This window comes from Tiliqua scincoides, chromosome 3 (assembly GCF_035046505.1).
Source record: "Tiliqua scincoides isolate rTilSci1 chromosome 3, rTilSci1.hap2, whole genome shotgun sequence".
NCBI classification, from domain to species: domain Eukaryota; kingdom Metazoa; phylum Chordata; class Lepidosauria; order Squamata; family Scincidae; genus Tiliqua; species Tiliqua scincoides.
The window spans coordinates 115197380-115220511 of record NC_089823.1 but is presented as its reverse complement, the minus strand read 5'-3'; the positions used below and the strand labels follow the sequence as shown (position 1 = coordinate 115220511).

The following is a 23132-nucleotide window of genomic DNA, read 5'->3' as shown; positions in this document are numbered from 1 at the left end:
AGTAAGTTGGTAAAATATAGGCTAGATGATACAATCATTAGGTGGATTTGCAACTAGTCGGACATCCAGACACAAAGGATGTTTGTCAATGGCTTTGTGTCAACCTGGAAGACGGTTTTGAGTGGGGTGCCCCAGGGCTCTGTCTGGGGCTGGTTCTCTTTAACATCTTCATCAGTGACTTGGATGAAGGGATGCAAGAGGACCATCAAATTTGCGGATGGCACCATGCTGGAGGAGTAGCAAACACAATAGAAGACAGTAGAAGCCTTCAGGATGACCTAGATAAAATGGAATACTGAGCTGAAATGAATAAGATAAAGTTCAACAGGGACAAATGCATGGTTTTGCACTTAGGCAAAAATAACCAAAGACACTGGTATAGAATGGGAAATACCTGGCTTGGCAGCACAATATGTGAGAAGGATCTTGGAGTTGCAGTGGATCACAAAATGAGCGTGAATCGGCACTGTGATGCCGCTGCAAAGAAGGTAAATGCCATTTTAGCCTGCATTAGTAGTACTGTAGCTTCCAAGTTGTGAGAAGTTGTGTTTCTGCTTTACTCTGCACTGGTTAGACCTCACTTGAACTACTGTGTCCAATTCTGGGCACCTCATTTTAAGAAAGATGCAGCCAAACTGGAGCAGGTTCAGAGGAGAGCAACAAGGATGATCAGAGGTCTGGAGAACAAGCCCTATGAGGAAAGGTTAAGGGGGTGTGTTCAGCCTGGAGAAGAGAAGGCCGAGAGGGGATATAATAGTGCTCTTCAAATACCTGGAGGCCTGTCATATGGAAGAAGGGACAAATTTGTGCTCAACTGTCTCTGAAAGTAGAACTAAATCCAATGGGTACAAATTGCAAGAGAAGAGATTTCGATTGGACATCAGGAAAAAATTCTGTGGAACAGATTGCAGAGAGGATTCTCTCTCACCGGAAATCTTCAAGCAGATGCTCAACAAGCACCTAGGAGGATGCTCTAGTAGGATTTCCTTCTGCATGCAGGGGGTTGAACGAGATGACCTTTTAGGTCTCTTCCAACTCTAAAATTCTATTATTCAGTTTTGTGTCATCAAGTTCACCACTAGTTTTTGGTTATCAATTTCTTGGGTGTTCTTTACTAATATATGTTGAAATAAAGTCAGTAGGAGTTACACCAACTTTAATGCTGCCACTGCATTAAGACTGTGCATATGATATTGTAATTTATTCTGTTTGGTCTGGTGTAGGAGGAGGTTCATCATGGGGGTTACACAATGATCTCTTGCACCGGGTGACAAACCCTAGTGATGTCTCTGAGTATAATTAGGGATACATTAGTGGGGGGAACAGTCGCTTCAGGCAGTTGATACATTCTGGACTCCAGGCTCTTCTCTCCATAGGGACAGAGCTGAAGAAGCTGTTAATAGGCTTGTGGGTTGGCTAATGGTGAAGAAATCAATCCGCAGAAGCAACCTTTCTGTTAAACTGCTTTTGCTACTGCTTCATTAACCACAAACACTGGTCAACAGTATTCTCCTCTGCCACTCCTATGGACCATTTAATTCCCTTCTGCATTACATGGGGGTCAGATACTATTTCCTCTGAAAATGGTAATTCAGTTTAGCTCTTATTTAGTACTGTACTAAAGAAAAAAATCTATGGTGTTTACAGCCCAAGCCTTAAACAAGGGCTGTCAAAACCCTGTCCTAAGGGCCAGATTGCACAAACCCGGTGAGCGGACCTTACTTTTCCACCTGGGCGCCATGTGCAATACCAGGCAGCAGACATGACTGCCCCAGAGCATCACTGTTGCCCAATCAAGGAGGACTACACGCGGCACCTGGTGGAACAGTAAGATGTGATCCGAATGAGGACAGCGTTTCTGTTGCGTCTTAAACCAAGACTTTACCAAAATAAAAGCTTAGCAAGGCTCACTCTGGCAGAGTTAAAAACTCAACACCTGTCATATGCTACTTCGTAGTCAGTCCCATTTTGAAAAAAATCTGTTGCTTAAATAGATGTGGCTGTATGTCTCCTGTTATTCTTTTCATCTATTAAAATACAGGTGTGCACCACTTAACAATGGGAATACGTTCTCCTATCCCCATTGTTATGCGATTAGGTTATTAAGTGAGCATTCAGTCCAACCTATTGCCTTTGTTGTATAAACAGACACTCCCTGCCAGACACTAGGTGGTTGCACAGGCTACTGGAGATAGATGGCCTCTTCTTTTCATTAAGAGCCTCACTGTTGTGTAAACAGACACTCTGCTGCAGGCTATGGGAGGTGCAATTGCCTCATTAAAAGCATCTTTATTGTGCTTTGACCACCATCATATTTGCGGTCTGTCAGTAAGCGAAACATTGTTAAGCGGTGGGCGCCTGTACATGCTAAAAAGCTAAACCGTATCTGTGCTGCTGCAGTAAACTTCAAGCAATTGAAAGCTATACTTGTCTATAGAAATGAAGTTACTAGGAAACTTTACTTTGTGTTTTTCTATGGCTAGCTGCCTGTTCTTTTTCTTAATACCTCCTACAGCACTTCAGCTTCAAGTCACACTGCTGTAAATGCACATTACATGTACCCCTCTGTTTTGCACCAAGTACAAGCAAACATTTCCCAAAGAGGTAATGACTGGCATAAACTCTCTTCTGTGGACACACTAAGGTATTGTACGCATTCCAAGGCCCAGCTTGTTTGAAACAGAAAACCATTTACTGTGCTTGACTGAACTTCAGCATATAAAGTGCTCATTTCAGTCAAATTTGGTTTGAAAACGGCAAAGAAGATTTCCTGTCTATACATATTTGTAGTTTTGTTTATGACCTTCAAGCGAAAAGCAAGACACAAGGTAATTCTTTTTACCCAATTTGCTTTTCAAAGTGAACTAAAACATCTGAATCAGCATGGAAGTAGTTCTAAAAATGGAATCATTTTCAGCATTCATGCTGTTTTCGTTCTTCTTCGTCCCAAAAAAGATTCACACTTTACACAGCAAGTGTGTTAACTGCGTATATGCTTATTTGCAACAATAAACAGTGTGGATGCACTGCTTGTTCAGGGGGTATATCCTATAGAGCTGTGACCATTCAGGATTCCTAAGCAAATGCCCACCTCTACTTGTTTGTGTGTTGATAGACCTGCATCTTTATGGTATTCCTGGCACGAACACTCATAGCCAATTCTACAAACAAACTTGGATTAGAACCATAGTTTTTGCTTTATTATTATATAACAGGGTCTGTCTGCCTGGGAAATTCATTTATTTTTTAATTTTCAAAAGTTATATCCCGCCTTTCCCATACCGAAACAATGTATTGTAACAATAAGTTTTTTTTAAAAAATCCAAATAGAGCATTAAAACATTGATTTTAACTTTAAACAAAAATTGTTTAACTTTAAACAAAAACATTACAACAAAGCAGAACAAAGCAAAACCCAACACATAGCATCAAGCCATTGGGGGGGGGCAGTCCGAGGAAGCAGTCAAGCTACAACACAATTCAAGAGGCACAAAAGGCATGCTGTCCCATCATGCTTTATCAAAGTTTAAACAACTATATTAAACCTTGGTTAATACAGATTACATTCTCACATGGGGCTGTCATACCAGACTTCATGTGACTTGAAGAGTTTGGATATATTGAGTGAAAGCATCTAATGCCCCTTCCATGCAAACTCTCAAATGCTTTTATAATCCATTTACAGTATTGCAGTAATAAATCTTTCATAGGGTAAAACATATCGACATACCAACTTAATGCTGCAAAATAAGTTATAAAAAGTGTGTATACTGAGATTTAACACTACCTGCATATTCCACACTGTAAATTTTAAGTTTGGGGTACCAAAGAGGAAGTTTCATTCTGCCTATGTAAAGATATGGTTTACTTTTAACATAACAATGTTATACTCAACAAGGAAAATATGAATCTAAATCTTAAAACAGCCAAGACCTTTATATTGATGTGTATCAGAGATTTTCAAACACTTTGGCAAATTCTCATGACTAACTATGGCATCATCTTAGAATTCATTCTTTTGTCACCTTGTGGATATTCCATGTAGCTTCAAGTACGCATCCACCAAACATGTAGTCTATCACTGTTCTTGAGAAAAAGAATGAAGGACTAAATTGAGCCCTATCTGTGTGCGAGTGTAACAGATCCCACCTCATTCCAGGGGGAAGCTCAGTATCATGGGTTGTACTTACTGGGGTCTTTCTTCCCCAAGACAGAAGTAACAGAAGATGCTTACCCTCAAGTTGCTGCAATACACCTTTATTGTGATACAAGTGCATCCTGGGATCCCAGTGGATAAATTTTCCTGAGCCCCCCTCTGAACAATCCCTCCTCACTGGGCATTCTGTTTCATTGACCTTCCTAATGGCTCCCTCTTAATCTGACATAGATTTGAGTTTTCTGGCATTTATTTACGTATAAGCTCAGCCCTCCTTGCTGGGCAGGAACCAGTGGCTACTTTGCACAGGCAGGCCTGCCCAAGACCCAATAGGGGAGATGTTGCACTCATTCTGATGGGTGATAGGACGTTGGCTGGCTGGGCTTCTTTGGAGGATGCTCCAGGATTAGAGGTCTTATCCCAGTTGATAACAGGCCTGGGAACTCCTGGGTCCCTCCTGCTGCGCAGCGGATGTTCACAAAGAGACCCATACCATCAGTCTGGAGGTTGATTCCACCTCTCCTCTGTCCTGGCTCCATCCCTCCTTTTGTTCTCCTCTGTCTCTAAAGCCCTTTTGGGTTTGTTAGCTCAGCTGCTTCATTTCCCATGGTGGTTCTTTCGGCTGCAGCCACTTGCATACTGGCCTGAGTTAAAGGGGTGGGCCCCTACAACTCTGGACGTGGGTTCAGTCAGCCCAATTGCAACATTGCAGGTCTGGGGGGGGGCGTCAGATTTGTGTCACCCTCGACATCCTACAGTGATTCTCTAGTACTGCCTACAGGCCTTCTTCCTACATGGGTTGTTCTCACTAAATTGTGATGAAAAGGAACAATCCAAATTTTTGCAGTTGACCTGCCAGTATGTTACTTGTATTATAATTCAGTTTATATAAAGAGAAATTATTCATATGCAAGAGTTTTCAGTTGGCTGCACATGGTGGCATTTTGCTCATCCAAGAGAATGGAATATTTGACACAGAGACAGTGTTCATATTCTGTGGGTGCAGTCCAAATGAAGATAAGCCCATTGAAATTGTAGTGGGACTTAAGCAAGCTTAACAAGAGTCTTGTAGCATGTTAAAGATTCACATATTTATTTCAGCATAAGCTTTTGTAGACTCGTGGCCACATCATCAGATTTATATCATGCTAGAAGATGAGTAAGTGAACGAACCCCTAAGATTGCTATAGTTAGTATGGGGACAGAGTTGGCATCTGTGTTTGCAGCAGGATGTATGTGTCTTTTGTGTGGCTTCCTGTAGGTTAGTAGCTGTTTCTGGATAGTTGCTGGATTTGGGAGCTGTCTATAAGCAAGGTCTGCCTATCATCCAATACCTGTGAGAGGGAAATATCATTCTCCACAATGATCAATAGGTTCATGACCAGTGTTGGAGTGGCTTTAGTTGGAAGCTGTAGGTGATGACCAGTGGTGTTTTATCACTGTTACTTCTGGACCTGTTTTATGGTAGTTTATTCCTGGGTACCAATCTGGCCTTGTCAATTTGTCCTTTATTCAGTTACTTAGTTTAAATCTGGTTTCGTTTGGTGGTTTTCCCTGCCAGAAAAATGAGAAATTTCTCTCCTTGACAGATCTGGAATCTGGCAGCCTAGTCTCTTGAAGGGCGACGATGTCCATCTGCAGTCTGCTCAGCTCCATGTCGATGACAGCTGTTTTGCGTGCATCGTCTATTTCTTGCAGGTCATCAGAGAAGCCAGGTGTCATTGTCCTAACGTTCCAGGTGCCCAGCTTTAGGGCAGTAGTTTTCTGTTTTCTGTTGCATGGTGCAGAGTTGTCAATCCGCTTGTCGGTTTTCACCCTAAACCCCACGCACCCCATGAGGTTAACGGACCGTGGCGAGGCAACACCTTACTGGCTGGGGACTGCCCAGCTTAAGGCGGGCGGTAGCTGCCCAATGAGATGCAATGATCTCTCCCACCGTCGGAAGCAGCCCCTAGCGTCATGCTCTACGCCAATCGAGCAAAGACTTATAACCGGTAAACTGCTGCTTCCCGTGTTGTGCCGACGCCGTATGGCGAAGTTGGAGTGTCCTCTCCAGTGCGCGAAGCCTGGATAAAGAAGGTATGGAGGATAGGCTGTTACCCATGCAGCAAATCCCCCCTCTCCACGTCGCTGGAATGGTCCAATGGAAAGGCAGAAGCCAATACAGTTGGTTCCAGCGGCGTCGCAGGAGTTGCCAGAACATGACTGTGTTCAGCCATGAACTGCCTCAGGGACTCCGGCTCCTGATTTTGCCTCGAGGTTGACTCCTGAAGCCTTTTCCACAACTGGATGTAGCCACAAGGCAGTGGAGGTTTGAGGTCAGAGTTTCCTTCTCTTAGATGAGCTGCCTTCCTAGGCTGACGAGTCCCATCTACCCGGAGCTGAGCTGCATGAAATCCTCTGTCTCTGCTGGAGAGAAGGTGGAGTACCTCAAGACATGAGGGATGCAAACATCATCACGCTGTACAAGAACAAAGGTGATAGGGGTGACTGCAACAACTACCGCGGCATCTCTCTCCTTAGTGTTGTAGGAAAGCTGTTTGCCCGAGTTGTACTAAAGAGGCTCCAGGTACTTGCAGAGAGTGTCTATCCAGAATCGCAGTGTGGATTCCGAGCCAACAGGTTCACCACTGATATGGTATTCTCCCTTAGACAACTGCAGGAGAAATGCAGGGAACAACGACAGCCACTCTTTATAGCCTTCATAGATCTCACAAAGGCTTTCGACCTGGTCAGCAGAGACGGCCTCTTCAAGATTCTCCCCAAGATTGGATGTCCACCCAGGCTCCTCAGCATCATCAGATCTTTCCACAAGGACATGAAGGGCACTGTTGTCTTCGATGGCTCCACATCAGACCCTTTTGACATCCGAAGCGGAGTGAAGCAGGGCTGTGTTCTTGCACCAACCTTGTTTGGGATTTTCTTCGCTGTCCTGCTGAAGCAGGCCTTTGGAACTGCAACAGAAGGCATCTATCTCCGGACCAGATCAGACGGAAAGCTCTTCAACCTCTCCAGACTGAGAGCAAAATCCAAAGTCCAGCTGAAATGTCTGCGTGACTTCCTCTTTGCCGACGATGCAGCTGTCACTACCCACTCTGCCAAAGATCTCCAGCAGCTCATGGATCGTTTTAGCAAGGCCTGCCAAGATTTTGGACTGACAATCAGCCTGAAGAAAACACAGGTCATGGTTCAGGATGTGGACTCACCTCCCTGCATTACAATCTCTGAGCATGAACTGGAGGTTGTCCATGACTTTGTGTACCTTGGCTCAACGATCTCCGACACTCATTCTCTCGATACCGAGCTAAACAAGCGCATCGGTAAAGCAGCTACCACGTTTTCCAGACTCACAAAGAGAGTCTGGTCCAACAAGAAGCTGACGGAACATACCAAGATCCAGGTCTACAGAGCTTGCGTCCTGAGTACACTTCTGTACTGCAGCGAGTCATGGACTCTTCGCTCACAACAGGAGAGGAAACTGAACGCTTTCCACATGCGGTGCCTCCGACGCATCCTCGGCATCACCTGGCAGGACAAAGTTCCAAACAACACAGTCCTGGAACGTGCTGGAATCCCTAGCATGTATTCACTGCTGAAACAGAGACGCCTGCGTTGGCTTGGTCATGTCGCGAGAATGGATGATGGCCAGATCCCAAAGGATCTCCTCTATGGAGAACTCGTGCAAGGAAAGCGCCCTACAGGTAGACCACAGCTGCAATACAAGGACATCTGCAAGAGGGATCTGAAGGCCTTAGGGATGGACCTCAACAAGTGGGAAACCCTGGCCTCTGAGCGGCCCGCTTGGAGGCAGGCTGTGCAGCATGGCCTTTCCCAGTTTGAAGAGACACTTTGCCAACAGTCTGAGGCTAAGAGGCAAAGAAGGAAGGCCCATAGCCAGGGAGACAGACCAGGGACAGACTGCACTTGCTCCCGGTGTGGAAGGGAGTGTCACTCCCGGATTGGCCTTTTCAGCCACACTAGACGCTGTGCCAGAACCACCTTTCAGAGCGCGATACCATAGTCTTTCGAGACTGAAGGTTGCCAATACTAACAATACTAAAGTTTAAATCTTTATAATCTGTTTTATCTCCAAGGATGCAAGATGGCTTACAAGTAAAAATTAAAACAATACAGAATAAAATAATACAAAAATTATAAAACAGCAGCCAGAAACAACTCACCAACCATAAGACTCATAACAGCACAAGAAAACGTTGCTAAAGAAAGGCAGGTCAGACTGTGACTAAAAGCTGGCAATGAGGGGACTTGCCACACGTTATCAAGTAGATGCTTCCCAAGACAGGAATACTCTCTTGCAGGCTTCTGTCAAATACAGTTGTACCTTGACATTGATGGGGGTTCTGTTCCCGGAACCTGATAATGAAATCTGCAGGTCAGGCACCCTGTAATCCTTGAAGTTGACAACATGTAGATATGCCTAGTAGTCAATGGGTTGATTTTCTTTAAGAACATAGGAGTCCTCTTGAATCAGGCCCATCAAGTCTAACCTTCTGTTTCACTCAGAGGCCAGCCAGCTGCCCGCAAGGCTTGGCATTGTAGCCAAACTTAGGGCATAATTGTTCCATATTAAAACACTCAGTAGAAAAGAGAGAGGTTCAGCCTCTAGAATGAGATTTATAAAAACATTTTTTCTTTTGCTATATGGAGTGCAGTTTAACGCTCTCTAGATTACTGACACTTAAACAAGACCTCTTGCCCCTATTCCTACATAGAACATATTCCATCCTGTATCCCAAATACATTCATTTGTTTGACAGTTGTTCAGTCATACAACACTGCCATAAATCCATATCACTTACCAAAACACACACACAATGTACTCCTCAGAAAACATACTTCGTATTCTACAATATTGTTTCATGTTTTTTCTCTTTTATAAAAATAAATTACTTCATATGTTTACTCCAATGGCTTTATAATTTACTACGGCTCAGATAAGTGCAACTTGGGAGAGAGGCTTTTCTGTAATGATTGCCTAAAGGTAATTTTGTGGTCCATGGATGCTTTCTGATAATAATCTAAAATGCAACAGATACAGGCAGTTGGCTGCTGTAAGGAAAGTAATGTGATTATGCTATGGGAAGTAAGGGGGAGTATTGTTCTTCCAACCTAGTTTAAACTGCATGTGTGGGCTACAGGCTTCAAACCATAGAAGTAAAAAAAGAATTTGAATATCCATTCAGCCCTTACAGTTATCAGGTTCTCTGACACTCATATACTTCTAACAAGTTAGCATATTTAATCCTCCCTTCGAATAATTTTGAAAATAAATTTACAAAAATTATTACCCACAGCTTTTTCTCCCCTACTAGCCTGTCAACTAACACATTGCCTAAAAGAGAAGTAGCACATTTTGAGAAGTGCCTTGCATAGTTGCCTGGAGACAGTTCAGAGATTTGCTACAGGTGTTGTGGTGTTCTTGGAATGTTTTCTACAAATGTAGAGTAGTAGGGACCAGTTGGTGTCCAAGCAATGGTGTCTTATGAGGCAGAATGAATAATTCTATTTTATCTTTTTTTTTCTTGTTAACTAATTACTGTAAAGAAAGGGCAAGTTTTGTGTGACTATCATATTTTTAAAAACATTCTGTTTTAAGATGTCCTTTCTTTATTGGCTCAGTGTACACTTGGCAAGGAGATTACTACAGCTAGAGAAGCAAAATTCATTGCTTACAAAAGATCTGGAGCATCAGAAGAAACAAGTAATCCAGATTTCACAAGAGGTATGTACTCCCAACTAAAATATTTTAAAAGTCATACATCTTGAATGGGCAATGTTTCATAATTTAAAGCAGCATTTTAAATGCATTTGTTACGATTTGATAATTAAGAAAAACACGTTTATGCTAACCCCTTTCAGAAAAACTGGTGTTGTATTAAAGCTGAGATCAAAAGACAGATTATTTTGCAGACTAAACAAAAGTACAGACTAGACAGATAAGTCTCTGTTTTTGGAACAAGGGAAGAACTAGCAAAACTGGTTCAATGTTCTTGAGGTATTTTTTTTCATGTAATAGTACTTCTTTTTTAATACAGTTTTCAGATTCTTCATTCACTAAGACACATTTACCTGCAAACTCTCCAGTTTTTCATAAATATCTCAGAAGCCTGAGATTTTAAGCACACAAAACTAATTTCTGACATCACTGCAGTGGTATAACTAAGGGGGTCCATTTCCCCAGGTACCACACCTTGAGAGGGTGTGGTGTCTTTAGGAGACCTTCTGAGGCCCAGGGAGGCCACACACATCACCACCCTGAGCTTCACAAGGCCTCCTGGAGGCCTTAGAAAGTCACTTCCAGTTTTCACCGTAAACCAGAAGTACATTTTGGAGGTCTCCAGAAGGCCTTCTAATGTCCAGGGGGAGTATGGGGTGTGTTGAAAATTAGGTGTCCCAGATGCCAGATGCCCTAGCTACACCTCAGCATAGGAGCAGAATTCATCGTGGACTTTTGCTTATTTTAAAAAACCAGCTCTTAGTCGGAGTACTATTTGGGAAATCCAATTTGGAAAAGTTACATTACAACAGGGCTCTCCAAACCCCAGCCCATGGGCCGGATCCAACATTTGGAGAAAAAAACCTCCCTTCCCCCATGAGCGACTTTGACCGTTCTGCATCCCTATGCCCAGATCAGCTTGAAAGAAATGTGGCACCATAGCAGAACGGTAAGCACTGCTCGGGACAGAGAGGTTTTTTTGGGACACTGCGGTTTTGTTTGAAGACTGCTCCATTATAATTTTTAAAAAAACTTATTGTTGGTTTAATTAAGAATTATTTTGAAACGTTACTTTCTTGTGTGTATCTTTCTTTTCTACTGTAGTTCAAGCATGCATATGTTGTTGAACATTTAAGCAATTAGTTGGACCTAACCTTGGGAGAATGCTGCTCTGTTATTGGAGGCTTCTTCTAGCGATGGAAAGAGAGTTCTAGTCTCACATGGACCCCTTTGGCTCATGCAAACATGCTCTGTGTGAGCACAATTCCTCCATTTTCGGAAGCAGCTTCTGGTGACGGAGGAGCAGTACTCCACTGAAAATTAGGGTGCAACCATTTTGACAATGGTTCTAAGGACTTTAGAAGGCCTTCTGGAGGCCTCCAAAAGGTACTTCTGGTTTAGGGTGAAAACGGAAGTGACTTTCTGAGACCTCCAGGAGCCAACAGGAGCCGAGGGGCATCCAGTTCGGGACTCCTTATCCCTATGGAATGAGGACGGGGAGATTAGAGAACAACAAGGTAAAAGAGTAGGAGAAGAAATTGGGGTAGCATGATGAGATGTGATAGACGGTTTGGCACAATGAGAGGTTGCAGGGATAAAGGAGCTAATAAGCAGCCCATCCTGGGGCATTCCGTGTTCAAATGCAAATGCCAGAAGTCTCCGAGCGAAGATGGGAGAACTGGAATATTTGGTGGCTAGAGAAAACATTGACATAATGGGCATAACGGAAACTTGGTGGAATGTGGAGAAGCAGTGGGATACCGCAATCCCAGGTTATAAACTATAGGAGAGATAGGGAGGGGCGTGTTGGAGGTGGGGTGGCCGTTTATGTTAAGGAAGGGATAGAATCCAGCAAAGTAGAGATTGAATGCGGGTCTGACTCCACCATAGAATCTCTGTGGGTTAAATTACCAGGCCTGAGGAGCGATGTAATACTGGGTGTGTACTATCGTCCTCCAGAACAGAAACCGGAAAGGGGCCCTGAAATGAGGAAACAGATCAGGGAGGTGACAAGGAGGGACAGGGTTGTAATCATGGGGGACTTCAATTATCAATTTGTGTTCTGATCACAAAAAGGAGACCAGATTCCTTGACATGCTAAATGACTGTGCCTTAGAGCAGCTAGTCACGAAGTCCACCAGATGACAGGTGACTCTGGATTTAATATTGTGCAATACTCAGGACCTGGTTAGAGATGTAATGTTACTGAGCCATTGGGGAACAGTGACCATGATGCAGTCTGTTTCGACATGTACGTCAGGGAAAGAGTACCAGGCAAATGAGTCACAAAAACTTTTGACTTCCTACAGGTGGATTTTCCTCAAATGAGGAGGCTGCAAGGAGGTTGAAAGGGAAGGTAAAAAGAGTCCAATCTCTCCAGAGTGCATGGAGGCTGCTTAAAACAACAGTAATAGAGGCCCAGCAAAGTGTATACTGCAAAGGAAGAAGGGCTCGACTACGTCCAGGAGGGTGTCCGCATGGCTAACCAGCCAAGTTAGAGAGGCCATAAAGGGCAAGGAAGTTTCTTTCTGTAAATGGAAGTCTTGCCCTAATGAGGAGAATAAAAAGGAACATAAACTGTGGCAAAAGAAATGTAAGAAGGTGATACGGGAGGCCAAGAGAGACTATGAGGAACACATGGCCAGCAACATTGAGGGGAATAATAAAAGCTTCTTCAAATATGTTAGAAGCAGGAAACCTGCCAGAGAAGCGGTTGGCCCTCTGGATGGTGTAGGAGGGAAAGGGGAGATAAAAGGAAACTTAGAGAAGACAGAGAAATTAAATGAGTTCATCTGTCTTCAAGACAGAAGATCTCGGGCAGATACCGCTGCCTGAAGGCCCCTCCTGACCAAGGAATTAAGTCAGATAGAGGTTAAAAGAGAAGATGTTTCAGACCTAATTGAGACAAATTAAAGATAAATAAGTCACCGGGCCCTTATAGCATCCACCCAAAAATTATTAAGGAATTGAAGAATGAAGTTGCAGATCTCTTGACTAAAATATGCAACTTGTCCCTCAAAACAGCCACAGTGCCAGAGGATTGGAGGATAGCAAATGTCACACCGATCTTTAAAAAGGGAAGGAGGGGGGACCAGGGAAACTAGGCTGGTCAGCCTAACATCTATTCCAGGTTAGATGGTAGAATGCCTCATTGAAGCAATGAAGCAATCAAGACACACTCACATGTTTAGGGTTCATGAAGGGAGCAAAGCAAGCTGGCAAGCTTCAGGGAGAGAGGGCTCACACAAGGGAGTTGCACTCACACACACACAGCCAGCCTCCTCGCCTTCCTTTATTAACCTCCCTCTCAGCCCAGTACAAAGTCCAGTAGGTAAACACTGTTCCTCAGCTACATTCTAGCCTAGTCCAAAGGTCAGTCGGGGAACAATGCAAGTTCCTCAAGGGATTTGACACTTTGTGGATTCAGCCTGTTTACTCAGTCTGCTTCCGAACTCGGGCATCACCCAGACCGGAGCTCGGGCATCACCCAGTCTGCTTCCTGACTCAGACCTCACCCAGTCTGCCTCATGACCCGGGCGTCACCCTGGAGTGTGCCCCGAGAGGGTGAGTGTGCTCACTGGCCTTTGTCACGTAAGCACAAAGGGTAAGGTCCGGGTAAGGTCCGGTATTCCCCTGATTATTTCCTTCACCTCATCAAATATAGAATCTCAAAACACATGGCTGAACAAGCCTTGCTGAGGGAAAATCAGCATGGCTTCTGTAAGGGTAAGTCTTGCCTCACAAACCCTTTAGAATTCTTTGAAAAGGTCAACAGGTATGTGGATGCAGGAGAGCCCATGGATATTATATATCCGGACTTCCAGAAGGCATTTGACAGGGTCCTTCACCAAAGGCTACTGAGAAAACTCCACAGTAAGGGAATTAGAGGGCAGGTCCTCTAGTGGATTGGGAACTGGTTGAAGACCAGGAAATAGAGAGTGGGTGTCAATGGACAATTTGCACAATGGAGAGAGGTGGAAGGCGGTGTGTCCCAAGGATCTGTCCTGGGACTGGTGCTTTTCAACCTCTTCTTAAATGACCTGGAGACAGGGTTGAGCAGTGAGGTTGCAAAGTTTGCAGATGACACCAAAGTTTTCCGAGTGGTGAAGACCAGAAGCGATTGTGAGGAGCTCCAGAAGGATCTCTCCAAACTGGCGGAATGGGCAGCAAAATGGCAGATGCATTTCAGTGTAAGTAAATGTAAAGTCATGCACACTGGAGCAAAAAATCAAAACTTCACATACAGGCTAATGGGTTCTGAGTTGTCTGTGACAGATCAAGAGAAGGATCTTGGGGTGGTGGTGGACAGATCGATGAAAGTGTCAACCCAATGTGCAGCAGCAGTAAAAAAGGCCAATTCTATGCTTGGGATCATTAGAAAAGGTACTGAGAACAAAACAGCTAATATTATAATGCTGTTATACAAATCGATGGTAAGGCCACACCTGGAGTATTGTGTCCAGTTCTGGTCACCACATCTCAAAAAGGATACAGTGGAAATGGAAAAGGTGCAAAAGAGAGTGACTAATACTGGGCTGGGGCACCCTTCTTATGAGGAAAAGCTACAGCGTTTGGGCCTCTTCAGCCTAGGAAAGGGGTGCCTGAGGGGGGACTTGATTGAGACATACAAAATTATGCAGAGTGGATAGAGAGATTCTCTTTACCCTTTCACACAACATCAGAACCAGGGGACATCCACTAAAATTGAGTGGGGAGTGTTGGGAAAGTTGGAATAGACAAAAGAAAATATTTCTTTATTCAGCGTGTAGTTGGTCTGTGGAACTCCTTGCCACAGGATGTGGTGACGGCATCTGGCCTGGATGCCTTTAAAAGGGAATTAGACAAGTTTCTGGAGGAAAAATCCATTACGGGTTACAAGCCATAATGGTTATGTCTCATGGGTATAATGGGTATGTACAACCTCCTGATTTTAGAAATGGACTACGTCAGAATACCAGATGCAAGGGAGGGCACCAGGATGCAGGTCTCTTACTGTCTTGTGTGTGCCTTGAGGCATTTGGTGGGCCACTGTGAGATACAGGAAGCTGGACTAGATGGGTCTATGACTTGCTCCAGCAGGGCTGTTCTTATGTTCTTAAAAAGCTTACATTTTTATTTGAAAAATAAATACACAATTTTTTAGCAATAACGTTACCAGAGTGGTTTACAGGTTAAAAACAAAAAGCAGGAAAAACAATAACAATAAAGTATACAGAAAATGCAGCAAATAAAACCCATCACAACAATTCTCAGATTACAAGACCTGAGAAAATAAAAAAAAAGTTTGCCTGACAGTAAAATAACATCAGAATAAGTGTCAAGTAAGCCTCTTCAGCAGCATCCTTAAGGACAGACTTTATTTTTACCTATGGAAGCGGATTACATACATACACACATACATATGAGATAAGCTTCCTTCTGCCTACATAGTCCCATTAAGGGTTCTGAGAGCAGCAGTTCTCAAACTTTTTTGTCTCTGGAGCCCTTTACGTTCCTAAACAGATTCTAAGGGAGCCCTGCCTGTCCATATGCGGAGTCTCAGGGAGGCCCAGAGTGCTGGCACGTGCACAAGGTGGTGCAGCGCCAAGCAGATAGCAGCCACTTTTGGTGTGCCCATTGACTCCTGAAAGCATCTTAGAGGCCCAGGGTTCCTAGGAGCACACTTTGAGAAACACTGCTCTAGAGCAAACATTAAGGCCCACAGGCTGAACACAGCCCCCAGAAGCAATTTCTCCAGCCCCCGTTATGATTGGGCTTTTCAAGCTGTCTCATACCTTGAAAATATGAACAAGATTTTCACATTTTCTCTTTTGTCATTTGCCACCAATGAGTTTTTATGGGAGAACAAAGTGCTTATTTCTGGCCGTCATCTGCTTAATGATGTCACCTTCTGCTAAAGGATGTCATTTCCGGCCCTCAGCAGGTACCATGAATGCTGACTTTGGTTCTTTGTATGAAACTAGTTTGACACCCCTGTTCTAGAGCATTAGTTTTCAGCTGGTGAACCAGACTCCACAAGTGGGTTCATAGTTACACTGCCACTTTTGTTTCTGGAGGTGATTTTTTTTTTTAATGAAGGAGACAGATATACACAAAAAGAATAATCTAATAAGGCAGAATTCTCTTAACTATTGTATAGAACAGGGCGTCAAACACCTTTCATACAGTGGGCCAAATAGCATTCATGATGCCTGCTGCAGGTCAGAAGTGATGTCATTAAGCAGGTCATGGCCAGAAATAAACATTTTTCTCACTTAGGAACACATTAGTTACAAATGACAGAAAATATTCAAATCTTGATCTTGAATATTTTCAAGATATGGGAGAACCCAATTATCATGTGGCCAGCCCTTTCAGCAGTAACCCCTCAGCACAGCTCAGCAGCTAAGAACAGCTGATGATGGTGCTGGGAGAGCTCAAGGGCTGAATAAAGAGCTTCTGGGGGGTGCATCTGGCACACGGGCCTTAAGTTTGACAGTTCTGGCATAGAAGATATGTTGGTAGGTTTGGTCTTTTCACATGACAAACTATGTCTATAAAGATTCTTCTGTAGAACTATTGAAAATATAAGATCCCTGTCCTTTTGGTTAGCCTAAAGAGGACAAAACTAGTGTATGGGGTTAAAGAAAAAGTGAGTCCAGTATTGTAGTTTGGGATTAAATGCGAGTCCTGGATGTACTAAAACTGAAGATAACTGTGCTAGGGTTTGACAGAATGTTGGCAGCTGACATTATACGCATGTATGCATACATATATCTTGCATTCTGCAAATATATGCATTCTGCAAATATATGTACATACATCTTGCATTCTGCAAATATATGCAGGGTGACCCAAAAGTAGGTGGACAGTAAATGATAACATTTATTCCACCTACTGTCCACCTACTTTTGGGTCACCCTGTGTATATATGCAAATAAGAAGATATCTTGCATAAACAAATTCCTCGGATATATTTTTCACTATCTGAAGAACTAATGTTTGTAAGTGACTGGTTATCACCTCTAGCCAGTTCAAGTTGGCAACCCAATACACAGCTAAATTACATGCATTAAAACCTGTTTTCCAGCTTTGATTTTAATGGGACTCAATTGGAGGACTTAGAGTACAAAAAGAATGCTGTAGTGCAATACCATTAATAGGATTTGTGGAGGGATTCAAAATTAATGAAGATGTCCTTAGTTTCATACATGAATGTTGATTTAATTACATGTACTATCAAGTTAGATCTTAAGGGCCTTAACTCTTAGGATCTATCTTTCATTGTTTGTGAAATTCAGAAGGTTTTATGTGCTACACATAAAGCTGAAAAGTCATCAGAAAGACAAGTAAACTGAACTAATATTCCTATGCCATTTTCTCTATTGTTGGAAAGCCACACCTAAGGACTTCTTGTTTAGTAATGTCATACTACTTGCAGACAGTGTTAATGAACTGCTTTGGAATGAAATATGTGAATCAGTGGAACTGTGAAAAGTCCTCAGCATCAGTTTTACTGATCTTTTATTAAATATCTGTTCTAGAGATTTATTTTCCAAAATGCATACATTTGTGTTTAAAATGAATGTTAAAGATTTGACTGATATGTTCAAAGAAAGAATGCTCAACTACAATGGAAAAACCATGGGCAGCCCATTCCTCACCTGTGCTAGCATAGCCAGGCCGCATGGCCTGCACTATATCTAGTGCTACTTTGGAGGCGGCTGGAGGTCTCCTTGGTGTAAGAGAATATTTTTCCCCTTACTCCAAATAACACCCCAACCAGTCTTATGGGACTGCTAGGATCTCCACCAGCTATATAGCAAGCTGTCCCGCCTATGCTGCCTCTTCATGAGTTATCATTTAGTACTTTATGGTGCTTTTATGACACCTTGCACTGGCATAGCAACCACTGCTCCAGCGCTTCCTACAATTAGGATTGTACTATCTGTTAAATGTTTGAGATGAGAGGACTACTGTGATTCATGTTGAACCAGTGAAAATGTAACTTGTTAGATTAATTGATATTGAACTCCACTGTGCAATAATTTATACATAGCCCTTTTTCTGTTTGTGTGCAGCTTACAAGATTGCTCTTTTAAATTATGAACAACATAGCATTATCATTTTCTAAAATGTGATAATAGTATGTATTTTCTCTTTTTTTTCAGTTGGACAGGACTAATTCCTTGATGAATCAAGTTCAGCAACCTTATAGGTATCTCATTGAGTCGGTACAACAAAGAGATTCTCAGATACTTTTGCAGAAAGAACATATTGCACAACTTGAGAAAGACATTGGGTAAGCATGAAAATTTTGGTTTTGTTTTAGACAGATTCTGTCATCTTTTGCTCCTTGAACTCTGTTACTACCCCATTTATCACTACCAGTTTAGTATCAAACATTTTAAGCCCTCCTGTGAACACATTTTACCTGTGACTGAAAGTTTAGTACTTGTTATTTGGGTACCAGCCATAAAAAAACTCTGCTGCATTATTAGTTTGCATTTCATTATGTTAATTTGACTGGTAGCAGCCCTTTAATTATATTAAAAAATTTACTTCTCATTGAGCAAGCTGTTTTTACACAGTGTTGCTATTCTTCATTAAATAACCATTTCACATAGTCAGCATAGACTGATGCTTCACATTTCACAAAGTACAGTATTTTTTCTTGATTATTGTTAAATCATTATATCCTATGATCCCATCTAGTTCAGTTATTATATATGTCTTGAGTACCAAGAGGAAGACTGGTTTGAGAAGCACAGTTTTGGGAGGAAGGGTTGGATGTTAAACAGAGTCTAAACAGAGTACTTAGGAAGATTTTTTTTTAATTTCACGCTTAAGAAATTATTTTCTTTACTTAAAAGCAGTGTTTCTCAACCAATGGTACTTAAGGTGGTGTCTAGTAGTACTCATGGAACCCCTGGACACCTGCTGCCCAGCAGCAAGACCAGGAACGCACAGCAGTAGGAGGCTCCAAATAATGCTTTTGTGCACTTGAAAATGTCCTCCCATCCACCCTAATGGCACATTCCTCCCCTTTGCTTGGGCCAGCTGGCCCAGGAGGGTTGGGACATTTGCACCTCCTCAGGAGGAAGCCAGGCCAACGCTCAAAGAAGCGCCAGCCTGCGGAGGCTGACGCATGTGTCTGTACCAACTTCCTTCACGTTCTTGGGTGGGGCAGTAGGCGGCCCCCGGGGTGGGCGGGCAGGCAGAGAGCAGGACTGGAATCCGGCAGTTATGCCGGATCCTAATGCCTGTTCCCAGGAAGAACGGAGTGGCTTCAAACCTCTCCACTCTCCTCGGAGTTGTGCAACCTCAGGAGGTGGTGCAAGTCCAAGGAGACACATAGGGGAAAGGGTGCTTTCCCAAGTGTAAGGGGAAATGTTTCCCCTTGCCTCTGACTGAGCTGCTCTTGGCCCCTATCATGTGCTGGATACAGCGCAAGCCTCCTGGCTTGCCTGTTCCAGGACAGGTTAGGATTGTGCTCTAAGCCTCTTATTAGTGTTTGTCGCATCTCATCTCCCAACCCTGAAGTAACTGGCAATTATGTGAAGTGGTATGGCAATGAACAAATGTTGAGAAACACTGCTTTAAAGTGACCTCAACCATGTCCAGATTTTCCTTGAGAACCTGACCATATACTGTACACCAGTGGTTCTCACACATTTAGCACCGGGACCCACTTTTTAGAATGAGAAACTGTCAGGACCCACCAGAAGTGATGCCATGACTGAAAGTGACATCATCAAGCAGGAAAATTTTTAACAATCCTAGGCTACAATCCTACCCACACTTACCCAGGAGTAAGTCTCATTTACTATCATTGTTAAAAAAAAAATACATAGTAGCCTGTTAAACGTATAAGTCTGTAACATTTTCCCAAATGCAGTCACATACCATGGTAGCATCAAGTCTAATATATTAAAAATAAAATACTGAAATAAATGGGAACCCACCTGAAATTGCCTGGCAACCCACCTAGTGGGTCCTGACCCACAGTTTAGAAGCACTGCTGTACACATGCAGTTCTTGACACATTTTCTTCAACAATGTCTACAACTTTTCTCAACATATTAATTCATTTCTGAATCCCATCCAAATTTAAAAAAAAAAATTTCTTAACCCATTTTTGCCCAGCTCACAGGTGTACACATTTGGACCCTGCTGCTTATATGCAAAGTTGGACAGAAATGGCTTAAGCTGTGATGGTCAGAACTGAGCACTCTGCCTTAAACAGTGTTGTAGACAAACTAGCGTGCAATTGATTGTGCTTTTCGGTATAAAGAAAATTAGTTCAACTGACTCTGCTCTCAGTTGAACAGAGATAAGGAGATAGTTCCCCTTATCTGAAACCCCCCTCCCCCGCGCAGATATTCCCCATGGTCCGGGGAGCCACCCCCACTCCAGAGGTGCTCTGCAGAGGCCAAGGATGTATGGCTTCAGCCTCTACCAAGCTCTGACTGAGCTTGGCAGGCAAAATAACATGACTTCTTGATTCACAGAGAAATCGGGAGTGACATTTTTAATGCCTTATAAGGCATTGGGAGACCTGGGGGGCGTGCGGTGGGGCACCCCCAGACCTGATCTGTGGATAACTGAATACATGGATATGGGATCCATGGATATTTGGTTCCCCGTGTTTTAACATTTACAATAGCTTTGTCCCATTGAAGTCAATGGTACTTGTGGTGGATTGCTTTGAATTAAATGGACTAAGGAGCACAGCGTGATGACCGCATTCACACCTTTTCAAAACAATGTGAACATACAGGTTTTACCTAGGCAAGAGTCTCTTCGTGCTGCTGCTCCAGTCTGTGTTCATGGTTGCCAACAATTTTGCTTCAAAAATTCATGTCGTAACCAGAATACAAGTTTAGAGGAGATAATCCTTTGCTGTTGTTGTATTTCCTAACACTCTTTCTTTTTCTACCAGCCTTTTAAACAAAGAAAAGACAGCTTTGCTGAGTGTCAAGAATCAGATGGCAGCAGATTTAGAAAGGCTTCTAAATCACCGTGAGGTAATCTCCTTGTTTTAGCCTAGCAATTACAGTGGGGAGGGGGGGGGAGAAGGTTTCCAACACACGTTTCTTCTAGAAGTTTTTACACACAGACTTTAAACAAATGCTGCACAAAATACTAGGGAGAGGGTAAAGAGAGGAGGACTCCAGAGCATCCATGACCACATTTTCATTACATTTGATTTATTTAAAAACAATTATGCCATGTCATTCTTGCTTAGGCAAACCAAGACAGGTTTCAACCAAAGATAATACAAAACAATAGAGTGCAAACAGTATTTTCCTCCATTATTATCATTATAGCAGTCATTATGTGACACAGATTCTCCTCAAAAGCCAGCAACCAAGAGCAAAAAGCAGAATAACCCCCCCCCCATGCTTTAATTTTTCATGAGAAGAAATATAGCAGTTGGGCTGATAGACCTCTAGAGGAAGGGCATTTTATAAAATGTATGCCACTGCTGGTCAATGCCTACTAGATGGCAAGGACACCTATAGTAGTACTTGCATAATGATTGGAGCATCGGGGAAAATACAGGCGGGAGAAGATGATCTTTTAGGCATTCAGTTCCCAAACTGTTAGGACTTCTGTTGTAAGAATGGCACTTGTAATTGAGCCCAGATCACACAACATTGGGATAATAGGCCCTGAATGATCAGTCCTGCTAATGTAGGGTATTGCATTTTGTGCCTTCAATGATCAGTCCTGCTAATGTAGAATATTGAAGATTTCTAGATGTAGACAGAAGAGCACCTCCACAAAGAGTAGTCTGATATGGAGGTGATCACAGGTTATATCTGAGGTATTCAATCTGTGCGTCCTGCCTCCCTAGGGAGGCGTGGCTAGCCAATAGGTGCATTGTGAGGCATCTGGAGAGAGAGGTGGCTGCAGCTGATTCTGCAGAGCTCTGCTCAGCTGCACCTGCTCACTTGCTGCTTTTCTTCAGCTGTGAAAGAGGTGGGTGGGGCAGCGTGACGCTGGGAGGGCATGTGAAACATGGTGGGCGGAGGTGGGAGAGAAGGCTGGCTGGGCATCTGCAGAGGTGCCGCATCTCATCATGGAGCTCTCTCCATGTGCAACCTTGCCCCAGGGACTACATTTCCCAGTGTGCCCCTCGCCTTGGGCGTCCTGGGATTGGTCAAGGCTGGAGGAGAGTAGAAAAGGGTGGAGGTGCTGCATCTCACCAGCACAGGGTGCGCTCCTGACAGGCTTCAAACTGGAAGAGTAAGCTCAGCGAAGGAGGGAGCCAGCCTGCTCTTAGTGGGGGGTGTCCAAATGCCCCAGCCTGCATTCCGCCGTCTTGCCTGGGGGGAACGGGGGTGGCATCTGCATGTTGGGTGTATGTGTGTAAGGAGCCCCCATCTACTTGGGGTGAGTTGTAATCATACTCTGTGTGGCTGCAATCCTTTCTACACTTTCCTGGGGGTAAGCCCCATTGACACAAATGACTCAAAGACTTACTTCTGAGTAGACCTACATAGGCTTGGGTCTGTGTCAGCTTAACCAAGGATCCTCACCTTTCTCTTTTTCCTCCCCCTTCAAAAAAGAAAAAAATTGATTAAAAATAAAAATCCCCATTCCTTTTTAGCCATTCCCCTTTTTCCTCCTGCCTCCTTTTGGGGGCGGTACTTTGTTGGCTGCTATTGTAAGACAAAAGGCACAGTCCTAGCTAGGTCTACTCAGAAATAAGTCCTATTTTCAATGGGACTTACTCCCAGGAAAGTGAGTTTAGGATTGCAGCCAAACAGTCTCTAGGTCTCAGTTTGCATCAGTTTGCAATTAGCAGATACAAACAAAACAAAGTCTTCCCCTTCCCCAGCAAATTCATCACTTCCCCCCTCCCTTTCCCAAACCCTTCAGGTGTGCTGCTAACAAACTCAGGGCACAATCCTAACCAGGTCTACTCAGAAGTAAGTCCTGTTTTGTTCAGTGGGGCTTACTCTCAGATAAGTGTGGTTAGGATTGTAGCCTCAGAGTGCTGGCAGCTGTTTTTTTTGTTTCTAGTGTATAATTATAACACCTTCATCCCCATTTTGGGGGTAACTGAGGTGTGGTGTTGAAATGGGGAGTGGTGGCCAATGGCCACAAAGATCAGGGGAGGCACGAGCCAGAAAAGTTTGAGAACCACTGGGTTATATAGAAAGCTGACAGTGGCGACCAACTTTTATATTAATGGGTTAATATAAACTGTTGAAGTTCCGTAGATACTCGCCTATAGTAAAATTATAGTAA

General features: G+C 43.4%; 1 protein-coding gene across 4 annotated transcripts in view; it reads left to right on the top strand.

Moving 5' to 3' along the window:
• The window catches only part of PIBF1 (progesterone immunomodulatory binding factor 1), a 144079-nt gene that overhangs the window by 94450 nt on the left and 26497 nt on the right, over positions 1-23132 (top strand). For all 4 annotated transcript variants that reach the window (XM_066620022.1, XM_066620021.1, XM_066620020.1 and 1 more), the window contains exons 14-16: positions 9797-9899; positions 18044-18174; positions 20815-20899. In XM_066620022.1, the coding sequence (XP_066476119.1) occupies positions 9797-9899; positions 18044-18174; positions 20815-20899 (319 nt within the window). The remainder of the gene's footprint in view (positions 1-9796; positions 9900-18043; positions 18175-20814; positions 20900-23132) is intronic.